The 16,239-nt window shown below is 52.1% G+C and overlaps 1 protein-coding gene across 1 annotated transcript; it reads right to left on the bottom strand.

Annotated features, from left to right (window-relative positions):
• Positions 1-11,265: 11,265 nt before the first annotated feature.
• Positions 11,266-14,265, bottom strand: FOXC1 (forkhead box C1). The gene has a single exon (XM_081919535.1). The coding sequence runs from the start codon at positions 14,164-14,166 to the stop codon at positions 12,238-12,240; it is 1,929 nt and encodes a 642-aa protein (XP_081775661.1). The 5' UTR covers positions 14,167-14,265; the 3' UTR covers positions 11,266-12,237.
• Between the last annotated feature and the right edge of the window lie 1,974 nt (positions 14,266-16,239).

The following is a 16,239-nucleotide window of genomic DNA, read 5'->3' as shown; positions in this document are numbered from 1 at the left end:
CCCGCTCCAAAGAGGCCTATGTAGTATCTAGACGCGTCTCTTTAACGCTCCAAAGCGGAGCAGCACCCGAACACACGTCCCCCTATTTACTCCAGAGGAATCCAGCCATTGCTGTGAGAGTCCGGTGAATGGGTGGGCATGCCCGCCTTGCCTTTGTCTGTGCGCAGAGGCCAGCGGAGGGAAGCGGGAGCCGGGCTGTCTTCAATCCCCCTCCCCCGCGTCCCCCGACGACGCGGGGAATCGTTAGATGGTTTCTGCTTGGAACTGCTGCTGCAGCGAGGGTTCCTCATCATAATCCCCGAGCAGGTCGTGCGAGATGTTCGCCGGAGGGATGACATTCCCTGCTCCCAGGGGCGGGTCATTTGCCTCCAGACACAACAAACTCCAGAAACAGGCAAACACGGCCGAGTTTTGACAGGCTCGAGGAAGCAAAACAAAACGAGAGAGAGGTACAGCGCGGGATGTGCAGAGGGCGAATGAAGGAAGCCCTTTTCCCAAGTCTACTCGAAAGGAGCCTTCCCTGCTTCGCGCGCCTCACCGCTTTCCTTGGCAATCCTCGGCTGTTTTGGAAGGGGTGTTTTGGGGAGGGGAATGGCGGTGTGGTTTCTGCAGATGCCTTCTAAGAAATTGGTTTTTAAACCTTCTAAATGAGAGAGAGAAAGCGTTTAGACCCTTGCACGTTTTCGCGGCTTAATAATCCCACAAAAAGAGTGCGCAGTTCTTTCTCAGAGCTGCTTCTGCCCGACGGTTGTTCCCTCTTTCCGTCTCGTCCTGCCCTCTCCGCCGCCCTTTTCTTAATGCTCGCTCCCTCCTAAGTTAACATTTGGCATGAGAGCTAAGCCGAGCCCCTCAAATAAGAGCCCACTTCGGGGCAAACAACAGAAACAGTAGCGCGCCTTTCTCTTGACTTTTTTAATATATAAAAAAGTCAAGATCTATCATCTAGAAAGTGTGTTTAAGACCGTAGCTTTAAAGAACATTTAGAAAGGGGGTCTTTCCTTGACGAGCGGGCATTGATACACTCAGCATTGCTTTTTAATAATTATCGCATTGGATTCTATGCTTTATCAAAGCACCGCTCTGAAAGCATTTTTATCCAATAAAAAAAGCACTCTGGCATCTGCTGGATTGAAATGGCGCTTGCTTGCTCCCGGTGATTTTAGGGGCCCCTTCCTTGGGCATTTTCTGACGCGCAAATAATTTTAAAAGTAGAAATTCATTAAAAGGTCTCCTTGCCTAGTGGTCATGGCATACTTTGCGCTGCTGATCCACGCTTATTCTTGCTTGTTTTAAGGGCAGGCACAGTTCTGAGAGCGGCAGGCAAGAGGCATCCAGTTCGCCTCTCAGCTCTCTGAAGAGTTAATAGCTCCAAATGTGTTGGTTTTCCTGCCTTCTCCCAGGGGTGATGGGGGCAGGGCGGCAGAGGGGGGCGAGAAGAGGGAGAATTTTCTCTATTTGAGGAAAAGGGAAAAAAAGGTCGAGCGAAATTGAGCTGGATTTTCCTCGGGCTTGTAATATATGGAGTCTGAATTCTCCGCCCACCCGCTCACCCCCACCCGCTTACCCCCAACCTCTCCAGCAAGAGGTCAGGTGAAAGTCTCCTGCAGGTAAGGCTCGCTCCTTGGCTCACAAATTGTTCCCTTCTGCCCACCCAGGTCGACTCAGATCTGTTTATTTAGGGGAAAGAGAGGGACGGGAAAAGAGCGCTGGACCCTCCATTCTCATCGAAAGACCCACCGGCGGTCAGAAACCCCTGGCTGATCTGCCTCCCTTTTTCTGTCTTTCCTGCCAGGGCGAACCCCCATCCACGGCAGCAGAAACTTTGTAGAAACAACAACAACAACAGCAAAAGCAAAATAGTCTCCAATATGCAGGGAATAAAGCTACTGGTTTGGTTTTTAATTCAGAACGGTTTCCCTACCTCCCTAATCTATTCTCTGTAATAAGGTGAAATACTTGATAGGTAAATCGAAGGCTGGTTTGTGGGGGGCAGAGGGCAGGAGGAGGAAGCTCCTAGACACTTTGGGGGACTCCCTCCACACACAAAAGAAGCATGCCTTGTCCCTGAACCCACAGCCAATCCAGGGGCGCTCCTGGCTTCTGCGTCTTTCCTTGCTGGCACCGGATCAAGCGGGTCCCTGCTTTTAAATCAAAGGCCAAACTGTTAGCGAAGACAGAGCAGCACCCCCGCCAGTCCACACACCCCAGTGGCCCGGCGAGTCCAGTTCCTGCTGCCCTAATAAATCGATCCGAAAACGCGCGGGGTGGAACAAAGTCACATTGATTTCAGGAGGTGGTGTGTGCTGTGCGCGCGCCACCGTCTGCCCCCTTTTTATTTCCATCTCCCCCTCCGGCCCACCCCCCCCAAAAAGGCTCTCTTGGAACGCGTTCAAGTTCCGCTGAAATGCACACGGAATTTGCTTCCCAGTGCGCGCCTTCGGGAGCGACTTCGGAGGAAACGGAGGCTTCTGTCAACAAAGCGATTAAGGCGCTCGGGAGTCTCGGGTTTGGGGGCTCCGGCCGATCTGGTTTGGAGGTCGCCTGGGCAAGCGCGGCCCGTTCTCAGGCTCTCTCCCTCTCTCCTCATATATATATATATATATATATATATATATACATACATTCGGGTTGGAATTACAGCGGCCTCCGCGCGCCCCCCGCCCCATATATAATATGCTCAATATGCTACTTAAATTGGAAGTCGGTCACGGGAAGAAAAAGAGAGAGGAGAAGGCGGGGGGGGGGGAGCAACAGCAGCCAAGAAAACAAACGAAAATAAAACGACCAACGGTGGGGCGCAGGTTGTGGGGCGGATAGATAGGCTTCTTTAAGTAACCCAAAAGAGAAAAAGAGAGAGTAGGTGTGTGTCAGAAAATGTCTGGAAAGCTGCAGAACAAAGACCCAGGCCCAGGCTTCCGCTTCTGCCCCGAATTCCCCTACAAGGCGGCCAAAACTCCGCGGCAGTGGCCGGCCAACTCCAAATGGGATTCGATTTCAGTGCCAAATAGGCGCCTGCCGCCCCCCGCCCTTGAGAGCCGCTAGGTGTTTCTTTCTTTGTAAGAAAAGCGCGGAAGAATTCCGAAGTGATTTAACTTCGACGACCACCGCTTTGATTTAAAAGCCAAAGCAAGTATATAGTGTGATCTCAAGCTCACTGTTGCTTTTCGAGGACACGGTTTTTCAGAGCTCCGGGCCCTGCTGCGACAGCCCCTCCTGCATAGCAGGCCTCGCCTCCGACGCCCTCCTCGCCCGACCTGCTCTCTGGATGTGGCAAGGGACTCGCGGGTCTCGTCGGCGGGATCCATACGGGTTTGGGGGTTTTTGTTTAGGGCTGGTGCGGGGTGTAATGTGATGAAGCGGACCACCTACCTTCGGGTTTTGGTTTCTGCTTTCTTTTCGGATTAACTACTTGCCTTGGAGAGGCATTCGAAAAGCAAAACAAAAATAAAAGGGGGGGGGGGAGAAACACAGCAACCAAACAACGCCAGGGGCATATAAGTACAAGCGATTTGTAATGGGCTAGTTTGTGGAGGTGGTCTTCTATCCCGGATCGGTAGAGGAACGAGCGTGGTCGTTCCCACCAAGCTTTTGTGAAAAGGCTAGAGCGCAGGTCGCTTTTCCTTCACTGGTTCGGCATGCCAGACTCTTAACGGGAGTTTCTGCCCAGTCACTTCTGAGGATGCGATCCTAAGCAAGCTTACATCCTTTTGACTTGCGCTCGGTTAAGAATGTGTCGGATGGCGGCGGCCGGCGGGTGTTGATCTCCTCTATACATTTGTCATCCCTAATGAGCCATTCCCAGACAACCCCTTTTCCTCTCCTTACCACGCCCAGGTACCAGGGCTGTAAAAAAATGCGAGCCTCTCTGGGTGGGGGGGGTCGTTCCCTTTCCACACACACACCCCATCCCCACCCCTCCAGTCCCAGGGTGTTGGGGGAGGAATCGCTGCCTTTCTCCTCCACCTTCTTCTCTTGCCGGGGGTTTTGCGCCTCCTGTACAGGGAAGAAAGACCCTCCGGACGGCTTGCGAGGCAGGCCCTGCTAGCTCCTGGTTACTGCAGAAGCCGGGGCTATTTCAAGCGCACCGCGGATCTCCCTACACATGGTTTCCTTCTCGGTGAACTTAACGCCTCTTCCTCCCACTGGAGGCATTTGGCGATTGTTTCGTTAAATGAGACGCCGGTTAATTAAAATAAAACACAATCGCCCATTAGGCTGCTCCTCTGGAAGGACACGGATGGTGGACATCCTTTCGCTTGCTCCCCGCCTCCCCTTCGACCCACTGCTCTGATTAAATCCGATTCCCTTTTCGGCTTGGCCTGATTTTAGGGATAGGACGACACTTCCAGCCTAGTGGGGGCAGAAGGAGGGAGAGAGGTGAAATCCGTCGTCGTTTCCAATGGGCCTGGTGCAAAATCAACCCAGGCGTGAGCTTTGTTCCAATCTATCCTCTTTATATCTCGTGCTGAAATCCTCCCCACACTTCATTGGGAGCCTGGCCCATTCAACTGAGGGGTGCGGGGGGTGGGCTTAATTCCCAATAAGCAGTAGGACCGGCATCTGATCATCTTTAGCAAAAGTCTGGAGAGGAAGAAGAAGACTGTATAGCAGGCTTGGAGGAAGATCTCTGAGTAACCCCCAAAAAGGAACCGGCAAACTTCCTCGAATATGGAAAACGATGTAACAAAACCCCACACAAATAGTTGGATTTATTGAGGGGGTGGGAGAGAGAAAGAAATAAGAAAAAGAGCAACAACGACAATGCCCCACAGTAGGATTATAAAAGAGAGGAGCGGTGTGGTGGGTGGGTGTTTGAGACTGGCACTGATCAGTGTTTCAGGGAGAAACAAGAGAGCTTTGGTACCTATTTCAAAAGTTGAGACAAATGGGCTGGATAAAACATTACTGCCGAGTTAAAGGGGGCTAGGAGACTATCAAAATACTTTAAATATTTTATATAATATTATGGATGCACAGAGCAGATGCACTCTCTGTGTGGCCCACAGCTGTGCAATGAATGCTAGCTAACCAGGTAACTAAACTGTATCTATTGCGGTTCCTGTCCACGTGATAAATGTTATTTTGACAATTTGCCATGTAATAATTCTAATCGAGCCAAATTTAAGCTGAACGTGACCCCGTATAAGGATGCATCGCTGGCAGTATCGATATTTCTCTTGCAGCGCCTGATAAAAGATTATATTAAATCCCACAGGCCCGGGAGAGGAGGGGAAGAGGCGCTTTTTGGTGAGAGTTAACATGACCAAAGGAAGGAACCCGATGGAAAGCCCCAGCGCTCTTTCAACATAGGAAGCCTGTGAATTCAAGCACTGGAGGGGGGAGATGTTATCAGGCTTCTCATGAGGAAATCTAAAAATATTTTTTTTCCTGGATAGAAAAGCCAGGAACGTCTTTTTGTATTAATAAAACATATACAGTATTTCAAAGTATCTGTAAGTAAACAGCATTCCGAGCAAAATCCTGAGCTCCTTAGACTTTTGTGAACAAAACTAATTTTACAAAAGCTTTACCTATTTTAGGACCTAGACAACTTAGTATGTCATAGAGTTCAGCTGACTTCGGTGGGGCTTGCTTTTAAGTAAGCGGGTTTAGGATTGCAGCCTTCATTTGGCAGAGGCACAAGTTTTCTATTCAGTCAACATTTGGACTTAGCAGACAGATCACAAAGGACTAAAACATTTACAGTTGCAGAGTTTCCCCCGTTGCAAATCACAACGGAGAAGAAGCGCCTGGATTTAAGACGGCCAAAGTCAGCACAAATAAAAAATCTAATTTCAATCTGAATTCAACAGATTTAAAATCGGGTGTACACCTCAAATCTAGGCATGTTTACCCGGAAATATGTTCCACTGAGTTCAGTGGAGCTTACTCCTAGGTAAACGTGCATTAGGACTGTACCCTAAATCAGATTCGGATTCCTCATACGGAATAACTCCAAACATTGTCGACATGAATAAAACCTGAACATGATCGATTTCTTTTCTTCATAGGGGAACACCCCCACCGCCCATTAATTCAAAGAGAGGGGAGATTATGTAAGCATCCTGCGCCACCAATTTCTGTACAGCTGAAGCTTTTGCATATAAGCAGGAGGATGGATCGTAGCCCGCGGTTCAGAAGTTAGACGTTCAAACTTTCCACCCCCAGTGTCGTCTGAACTGACGTTGCCGTTTGCGCAGCTCTATACGCAATCTAGTTAATCTGTAGGATTTGCCTTGGTTTTTTTAAGGCGCTAAATTACATTCGTGTCAGGAACCTTTGGCTTACGTGGATGGTGAATGGGTGCAGTGAAACTAGGGCAACTCCCACGCTGTACCCACGCACATCCCTTCTCTGACCAATTTCCTTTGACATAAAATAAGCCTCTACAAAAAGTTAAACGAACTGTTTACACGCAGTTTTAAAATTATCTACCTCTCCCTTTATCTCTAGATTCTAGATAGACATAACATCCCAGGCCAGGAAGATCAGCACAATGATTTCTCTTCTACCCCGAAAGTTGTCACGCATCTACCTGGAACCAAGCCCCACGGGCGTCAAAGGCGCTCGCATCCAAGCAAACCTGCTTTGCGTGCGTCGCAGCCTTTGACAAGCATCCTGAATTATGCGCTGGACCTCGCACGCTTTTCTCTTCGATACATAACCCACTCCATTTTGCAGCGCGGGACGACAGCATCTAAGGCCTGATTCACAACCGGTTGAGATGCAGTCCTTCGGGTGTTCAGAGGGCTGCGGATCGTTTGATCTCTCCCTCCCCGCCCCCCCATGCTCATCTAGAGGGCGAGGAGTAGTAAATGCTATCAAGAGAACATTTAGGTATCTTCCAGCCCCATCAGGCCAGGCAGTGGGAGAGGCCTAGAAGCTGGAGTAGCGGCAGCTCCCTTCGCTCCCCCACAGCCTGCTGGAGCCGGTCCCAATTTACCGTGATTCACTGTCTAGCTACGGGCCTCCGAGCTCCCCCTCGCCGCCATTTGGTGCGTAAAAATTCGGGGGGCGGCCGGCCGCGTTTCATTCTCCCGGGACCACGTGCAGGCCAGCAGGGTGAGGAGTGGAAGTAGGGAGGCCTGGACTGCGTCAAGGAGACGCCAGCACAAAGGCTCTATTCATGGGCAGCCATCAGCAAGACCAAGTCCCTCGGTGGTACTCCTCTGGAGCAAGAGAGGGGCTCCAGCCTGAGCCAGGCTCACCTGCGCGCCAGGCTCAGTTGTTTGGCCTGAGTATATGAAGGCGAGCTATTCCCTGACCTTCCTGCTGTCTCCATCCTTTCCTCACCTACGTCTATCTCTTCCAAGGCCTCCTTCTTAGTCCAACACGCGAGGCAGGTTTCTAGAAACCCCTCCTCGTCTCCCTTTCCGAAAGCGTCGATCTCTCTGCTGTTCCCTGGCTTGGGGGTCTGGGAGGGAGTGCCGGGGGAGTGACAGGGCCCGTCTGCCGATCCACCTGTAGCTGGCGGGTTTCCCTCCTCCTCCTCCTCCTCACACGTGTGCCTTCAAAACAAAACAAAAGGTGGCAACCGAGGAGTAAACAGCGAGTAACGAACAGCTTGGGAGCAGGCGAGTGGTGAAACAAGAGCGCAACTGAGTGGCCTCTTTTGTCTAAAGAAAGGCTTCCCTGCGCGCTGGTTGGGTCAGACTGCAATCCGGATCCTGACCTCATGTCATCTCCTGTCAACTCCCTGGGAGCTGTAGCCGCTGGATACTATCACCCAAATGCACATAGAAATGACGAAGAAAGAGAAGAAAGAGTCTGGTGGATATAGCTTTAGAGGGCTGGTCCTTACGGGGAACAACTTCTGTTCACATCAACGGGGACAGACTCCCATCTAGATTCCTTTTTTAAAAGAGAAAAAGCTATCTGAGGGCAAACTAGCCAGCTCTTAAAGCAACCGAAGAGTGACGCCTACAAGTCCCAGGGGTTTAAGACTTAGTCGTAAGGGTTCAAAAGGCTCTTTGCTTCTCATTCCTGGAAACTTTGTTCAGATATTACAGCAACGCAGCTTCCTCCGCCCCACTTTATACATTTTTACCTGTGAGTAGACTATACTGTGTTTAAAGGGGACTTCACTACCCCAAGTAAATGTTATGGGCCATGCTGATTCCATGCATAGCTGTCAACTTTTCCCCCTTTTTAAGGGAAATTCCCTTATTCCGAATAGGATTCCTCGCAAAAAAGGGAAAAGTTGACAGCCATGCCTAGTTGGGATTAAATATGCCTCGCTCTCATTTCCCTGGAAAGGGGCCTGCGTGTTTCTTAAGAAATAAAAAGGGGAAGGGACTAAAAGACTTAAGTCTTAGCCACACTTCACCCGGACCGCAGCCCAACCATTTTACGTGAGAGTAAGTCTCACCGATTTTAGGGAGATTCGCTTCGGAGTAGGTGGTCGTAGGATGTCGACTCTCCGCCTTAGAAAGGGGGTGGGTGTCTTAATCGGCTGGCTGGCTTTGTTGCACGCACTGAAACCCAGTTCTTCCTACGCCGTTTGCCCCCAAATCTATGTATTTTGTCGTGGCCTCTGCTCCTGCAAATGGGGTCCTCTGATCCCATCTGGCTGCGGACTACTGGGAAGGCAGGAAGTAGCTTTCGCCAGTGGAAATCGAGGCGATCAGCAAACAAACATCATCCGAAGAAAGACTCTCCTCCCCGCCACTCTGTCTTCTCTCACAAAGGACATTGGGGTGGAGAGGGGGGGGGGGTCGGAAAGAAAGGACCTAAGGAATAAGCCCGCCATAAGCACAGTTCGTAAATTCCCCGTTTATGAGCTCACTGAAACCAAGAGTGTCATTGATGGCTTGCACACCGACGCCTCAGTTGAACGTGGTGGGACCACCTCTGAGGTTCCTCAACCTGGTTTCCCCACCCCAGCTCTGAAAAGACACAGCACGAGGTTGCCCACCTCCGATTATTCCTTTCCTTTCTCCCTGGCTCCTTATATGTACAAAACACAAAGAGCGCGCGAGAGTCAGCCAAAATTATAAATGCCCATGAGCGCTGCAGTCTGATTTCAGTGGGAGAATGAAGCAGAAAGCCAGGCCGATTCTCTCCCACTGGATTGAATGGGGCTTCCAAAACGTTTCCATGGTTCGTTTCGCCTTCGGAGAGCCAACTTCAACTAACCACATACTCTGGTTTGCTAGATACTCCTTGATAGAACTGGATGTGTTAAGCACAAAACGTACAAAGGCTCATCTATACGAATCTATTCCGAAATAAAAAAAGATCAAATCGAAAGCGACCCATCCTGCTACTTTTCTGGAGCTATCTTTGAATCGGGAATCGCTAGTCGTGCTAAGGCCAGATCAGTTAAGGCCATATCGCAAGCTGTGTACCAAAGCAAACTTCAGCAGGCTCACTCAGGACCATTGAGTTCAATGGAATGTAGCAAGTAGATGCCTTAAAAAGAGTCACAACTCCATCCCTAACACGGTTAAAATCAAGTATTTTGAGGTTAGGCCGATTTCATATTCTAGGCAGGCCTGCTAATTTTAACTTCTTTACTCCCGAGTCCTTACATATTTAATAACTTTAGGTTAACTGAATTGCAGATCGGACTGTGGTTTAAATTGAAGTCCAAGCTATATAGACTAGCAGCTGACCTACTAATAATTAAAGCATTTTGCCGCATTTAGAAAGTGCTCTTCGCAAATAAAGGAGGGGAAAATCTTCCCAGGGTGCAATTCCGAGGTTGCAAACGCTTTCCTGAGAGTAAATGCCATTGCGCTCAGTAGGACTCCTACTTTCAAACAAGCCACATACATAGGGTAAATCCGCACAGCGTCACCCTCAATCCGGGTCTACGTCTCACATTTCGAAGAGCTTTGAAAAAGGAAGCAAATGCCCAATTTACAAACAAACACACAAGATCACAAGAGTGCAATTGCGTGAGATTAATTCCGATAGGGAAATGCACTAAAAAGCAGGAAAATCCGTCCCCAAGTTTCTGAGCTCTTGTTTCCTTGCTACTCTGGAAGCACGACTAAGATGAGAAGGCGCCTACTCAGGTTTTAATTAAATTAGCCCGGATTTATTTACTGTTTGCGGCCTTTAACAACCCGGGAGCAATTACTGCCAAGTGTTGCCTCCGATAAGAGCGCCTGATAGGAGCTGCATTCTCTTGAAAAATGCTCACCGGAGGCTTCCCAGAAAGACAGCCTCGCCTCGCCTCTGACAGCGCGGCCGATCCTTCGCAGATAAAAGGCTAAATTGCATTTTGTTGGGTTATTCACGAAGTGGGCAAAGGTGTTTCCTCCATTCCTTGCAAACCTCGTTGAGAGATGACCTGAAGGCGAGTTTCTACATTTGACCAAAACATCACCCGTTGCTATTTGCAGCCATCCGCAAAGGGGGTTTCTTCTGCTTAAAGTGTGTTTGTGTGCGTAAGAGAGAGAGAGGGAAAATGACTCCAACTGTAGGTAACAATGAGGAAGGGAGACTAGTTTTCCTTCTCAGTTCTTTGTGTATATAGAATCGCTCCCTGGGAAAGCAGCAAAAAATACTTAAGAACTAGCGACCTGTCTAGAATAACGAGGGAAGGCGACACAAATCCAGGACGCCATGGTTTGTGGAACGAGTTGCCCAAGAAACATGTTCGGGGGAGAGAATCGAGCAGCCCCCCCTCCCCTATTAGTTCACATTGGAAGAAAGGGTTTTAAGGATCTTATGACTATTCTATAAAATATAGCTGCCCATATTTAGAAAATTCAGAAACCTGCACATGCATAAATGTCACATTTTTTTTTCATAAAAGCACGCATTAATTTGCAAATGAAGATCAGGACCTCCTGCGACTTCTTTAACGCCTTCCTCTTGATATGGGACAGATTACGGCCATGGCCCTTCCGCGGATATATTTCTAAGCTCCAATATTTGTCAAATAGCTCAAGCCCTCTGCATCTGCTGCCTCGCAACAGTGATGGCTTGGTGGCTTACATTTTCCACCTATTCGCTAAGATTAATAACCATAATAGTCAGAACTCATAAGTAACAGCAGCAGCGGCAGCAACCTGAGCAACAGCCAGTGGAATCAACATTTGTTTTTAAGTCGATTCCAGCCGCATCTAAGCCCACACACCCAACATAGATTTTTAAAAATCGATTGACATAAATGATATTTATTTACAAGTTTAGGACTAACCAGAAGCTTAAATTCTGTTGTTTTTGGTTTAACCGGTTGATGGGAGCGAGTTACCCAAGAAACCCAATTTTTCACTTAGCCCACACTGGAAGAAAGTAATTCTACCATCAACATTTCAGCTGTAGGATTTTTAATTTTTTCCTTTAAAAAGTGGGGTTAATATATCCAGACTTATATGGTCTCAGTCCAACTGAATGGTAATTTATTAATAAACAAGCAAGGCAGTAACTTCAGGGTATCTCCAACAAAAAAAAGGAAAAAATGATAAACGATAAAATAAGATTAATACAGCTCCCCTTTTATATATATAAATGAAAATAAAACAAAACAAAAATCAATGCTTAACGTTATTTTAAAGTCAACCTTTCTGAAAGCATTGAGGGGGTGGGATAAAAAGAACACTTTCTGGTGTTTGGTCCAAAAGATCCAACTACAGATTTAAAAATAAATTACTATGCATCCATTTACATTTTGGAAACAAATCCTTGCGTATAAAGGAATCCTTGCAGGGGAGAGGAAAGGAAGGGGCTTTCTAAGGCGGCGTCGCTTGCGCGAAACTCGCATGGGCTTGAGCGAACCCGGATTGCGCCTTCATGGAGGGCTGCGATCCACACCACCCCGTGGAATTCGATGGAGCCGCTGACTTATCCCCGCGAGACTCTCGCCGCTGGTTGGCTGGCATTTCCCGCGCGCTCAGTCGCCGGACCAGCAGCCAATAAGGCTGGCGCAAAAGGGCGCGCGGGGTGGGAGCCACACAAGGCGGCCGGCAGAGCCTCTCGGAGAGGGAGGCGAGGGAAGAAGGCACCCTCTCTTTTTGGGTGTGGGGAGGGTTGTTTCTAAGGCAAGGAAGAAAAGCACAAACTTACGTGTTATTTGGAGTAACACTGTCCTTTAACAAACCATGTCCTTAGTTAATAAAAAGGCTGTCTTTGGGTAAGAGTCTGTGGAGGTTGTGCGCGGGCTTCGGGAGCGCCGAGCGCCGTGTTTGTGTGTTTGGGTTTATAGTGGGAACACGGCTTCTCCAGCGGCCCCTCAGAGCGCGGCGGCGGCTGAGGGCCCGCTTCTCCCCTCGCCGCTCTCCTCGGTCAGAACTTGCTGCAGTCGTAGACGAAGGCGCCCGAGGGCCGGTAGAGCGGCTGGCTGCCCGGGAAGGCCATTTGGCAGCTGCTGGCGGCCGCCGCCGCGTTGCCGTTGACGGGCGAGTTGCTCAGGCCCAGGCGCTGCGACGACTCGAACATCTCCCTCACGGCGTGGAAGTTCTGCTGCTGCACCGGGTAGCCCGAGGGCGACGGCGACGGGGACGACGAGGCGGCGGCAGCGGCGGCCGCAGCGGCAGCAGCCGCCGCCGCCGCCGCGGCTGAGGCGGGCGCCAAATGGGCGAGCTCGCCCACCGCCGTGGCCTGGTTGAGGTACCACGAAGCCAGGCGGCCGCCGCCGCCGCCTTGCGGGTGCCCCTCCTGAGGGCTCAGGCTGAGGGAAGAGGCGCTGCTGCTGCTGCTGGCCGCCAGGCTGTACTCGGGAAGGGGGTCCTGCTCCACCGGGCTGCCGCTCAGGTGGCCTCCGCCGCCTCTTTCTCCGCCGGCAGCAGCTGCAGCCGCGGCAGCCGCGGCCGCGTAGAGGCTCATGGCCTGCAAGTTGCAGTGATAACTATTGGCGCCGCCGCCGCCGCCGCCGGCTTGCGTGATGGCACTGCTGCCCGTCGTGTTGACGCCCTGGCTGCAGGGGGCGCTGTAGAGCGCGCTCTGCGCAGCCGCAGCCGGCGAATAGCAGCTGCTGAGCGCCAGCGAAGGCGGCGGCAGCGCCGAGGTCCGCGACGTCGAGGCGCTCGAGGGGCTGGAGGACGACGACGACGGCGGGGCTGCGGTGCCGGCCGTGGGGGGCAAAGCCAAGAGCTCCCCGGCGCTCTGCCCCGGGGAAGCGCGCAGGGAGGTCATGATGATGTTGTCCACGCTGAAGCCGCCGGCGCCCGCCCCCCCGGGGGGCCCTCCGGGGTGGTGATGGGGCGGCGGCGGGTGGTGGAGATGCGGGTGGTGGTGGTGGTGGGCGTGCTGGTGAGAGTGGTGGTGCGGGTGGTGGGCGTGCGGGTGCTGGCTGGGAGGCGCTTCGGCGGCGGCCGTCGGGGGGTCCAAGCCCAGCGCTCTGCCGCCGCCGCCGCCGCCGCCGCCGCCGTGCGGGCTCCCCGCTCCGCTGGAGAGGCTGCTGGCGCTGGAGCTCCCGGGGCTCTCGATCTTGGCCACGGGCGCGCCTCCCAGCGGGGACAGCGCTCGAGGGGGCGACGTCGAGCCGTTCTCCGTCTTGATGTCCTGCAGCCTCACCGGAGGCGCCTGCTGCTGCTGCTGCTGCTGCCCACCTCCGTCTTGGTGTTGCTGTCGAGTCGACGTCTGCTGCTGCTGCTGCGTCTGCTCCTTGCTATGGAGGCGCTCCTTCTCCTCCTTGTCCTTGACGGCGTCTTTCTTCTTGAAGCGCCTCCGTCGGCGCAGGAACGAGCCGTTCTCGAACATGTTGTACGAGTCCGGGTCCAGGGTCCAGTAGCTGCCCTTGCCGGGCTTCTTGTCGTCCCGGGGCACCTTGACGAAGCACTCGTTGAGCGACAGGTTGTGGCGGATGGAGTTCTGCCAGCCTTGCTTGTTGTCCCGGTAGAAGGGGAAGCGCTCCATGATGAACTGGTAGATGCCGTTCAGCGTGATCTTCTTATCCGGCGCGTTCTGGATAGCCATGGTGATGAGAGCGATGTAGCTGTACGGAGGCTTCACCAAGTCCTTGGGCTGCGGCGGAGGCGGGTAAGGGCCGTACGGCCTGCCCATGCCGCCTCCACCACCGCCTCCGCCTCCTCCTCCTCCGCCGGCGCCCGGGTACTGCTCGTGGGCCGCCGGGTGCGGAGAGTACATGCTCATCGGGGCCGGCATGGCCGCGTAGCCCCCTCCGGCCGCCGCGCGGTAGTAGCTCTGCTCGCCGCCCAGGTATGGCACCACTCCCAGCGAGTTGGGGCTGGAGACCGAGTAGCGCGCCTGCATGGCCTCCCTGCCAGCCAGCCAGCCGGACCAAGCGGCAGCAGCTTCAGCAACAGCAGCAGCAGCAGACTGGCCTCCTCCGCCTCCTCCTCCGCCGCCTCCTCCTCCTCCGCCGCCTCCGCCTTTGCTTTCCCCCCTCCACCCCTCCGCAGCTCCAGAGCCAAAAAAGTATAAACCAGAAGAGGCGACCAGGATCTTTCCTTTCCGCCCCGCTTCCTCCCCCGAAAAGGGAGCAAGCAAGCAAGCGGACGAAAACTTCGGGGTCCCGTTAAAGTTTGCTGCTTTCCCCTCCCCCACTCAAGAGGGCCAAAAAATTAAATAAATGGAAAGGACCCGGGGCGAAGGAGAGGGGGGTGGGTTGATGATGGTCGTAGGGAGGGGAAATAAGTCTCCTTTTCTTCCTGCTGCTGCTACTCCTTCTTGTTCTTCTTAAAACAAGGCGCCGACCCTCCACGGAAGCGGCCGCCGCCGAGAGGAAAAGCCAGTTACTTCCATCAAGGGCGAAACTGGAATCGCGCGCGCTCCTTTGCGTAAAGCAGAGCGCACAAAACCCCCTCGTCGCTTATTTCCCGAGCGCCTTCTCCTTCCCCTTCTTTTTCTTCTTCCACGGGGGTGGACAACAGGTTGAGTTTTCTTCCTTTAAAAAAGGAATAAAGACCGAGGCAGGCGAAGGAAATCAAAAAGAAGCAGCAGCGTGCGTTGGTTGGAGGGGCGCGAGAGACCGGATATTTTCTCTCTCTCTCTTTCTCGGACTCAAGTAAGAAAAAAAGACCCCAAAAAACCACCTTCCCCAAGCGGTCTGCGGTTGTTCAGCGCGGCCTCCTGCCTCCGTTTCTCCTACAGTCTCTTTTCAGCCGCGCGCTGCTCGGAGAAGCATTTGGAAAAACTCCTGAACTTTTGAGCATCCGTCACCAAGGCGAGGACTTTTTTACGCACTCGCAGGGCTCCTTTCCTCCCCTCCTCTTTCCTCCCCTCTTTCCCTTCCCCCTCCCTTTTTCTTTCGAGACTGGGAAGCCCCGCCCCGCCCCGGTGGCATAGCCAATGAGAAGACGCCTCCCAGCTCCGAAGGGGCGGGCTGGGCTCGTAGCTTCAGCAGAAGCCGCGGCGGCGGCAGGAACAGCAACTTGGAGAATGATAGTTCTGGGACTGGCCACACACGCGCACGTCGCCCTGCCCTCTCCTCCCTCGCGCGTATATAGCTCCTCCGCGCGGCCCGAGGCCAATGCTTCCCTCGCACACAGGAGTAGGTATGCGGATCAAGTTGCACTCTCCTCGCTCCGGAATGAAAAAAACACACACACCAACACATTTTCTGTGCGCTCATCCACCGGCCCTGCGCGCCCGCACACATACACACAAACCCTAACATACGCACACAAATATTATTTCTGCAGACAATACAGTTTTTCAGCCAAACAAGCAACAGCGACTGAGCACTTTTGTCAGGACAGAGGCCAACTTAAAATTAGGGAGCCAGCTTTCGGGTTTCACAAAACTCTTCGTCATCAACAAAATGGGGAGGGCACAAAATGCTTCGTTTTTCCTGAGGAGTTTTTGAAAGTTAAATCATTGTTTTGAGGGCTTCACTCGCATGCCTCCCACTGTGGGTTTTTTTAAAATAAAAAAATCCCTTTTTTGTTGGCGCAGACTAAGGATACCATGAAACTGCAAACCGCCCCCCCCCACAAAAAACCTTGGTCTTAATACGTTTCATTTGTCGTGCCTCTGTTTCTCCTATCCCGCTCCCAGTTAATGAACCAATACAGCCGAGAGCATGTCACTCTTTCCAGAAGTCGACAACGGATTCAAGTGACACAAAGAAGTAAAAATATACCATATGTACATCACACAAGCAAAACAAACCTTAGGCAAGCGGAGTTTTCTGCTGATAGGAATATTCATATGTGCTCCGAATAAATATGTTATTGGATCGTGCTTCTAGGGTGTTGAGTTCCACTGATTTCGGCCGCAGAGATATAAACCCGAGCTGGGAGCCGTCCCATTATAACCAGTGCATCGAACGAGGTATATGCAATGCCATCTCGTACACCCGCATGCACAAATATGCAAAGGCAC

This window comes from Podarcis melisellensis (genome assembly GCF_964234715.1).
Source record: "Podarcis melisellensis genome assembly, chromosome: 7".
NCBI classification, from domain to species: domain Eukaryota; kingdom Metazoa; phylum Chordata; class Lepidosauria; order Squamata; family Lacertidae; genus Podarcis; species Podarcis melisellensis.
The sequence above is the reverse complement of the archived record's forward strand: the minus strand, read 5'-3'. Positions and strand labels throughout refer to the sequence as shown.

What these genes read in the sequence shown, in the direction of transcription:
- FOXC1 (XM_081919535.1), bottom strand. Translation starts at nt 14,166, where the DNA reads ATGCAGGCGCGCTACTCGGTCTCCAGCCCCAACTCGCTGGGAGTGGTG.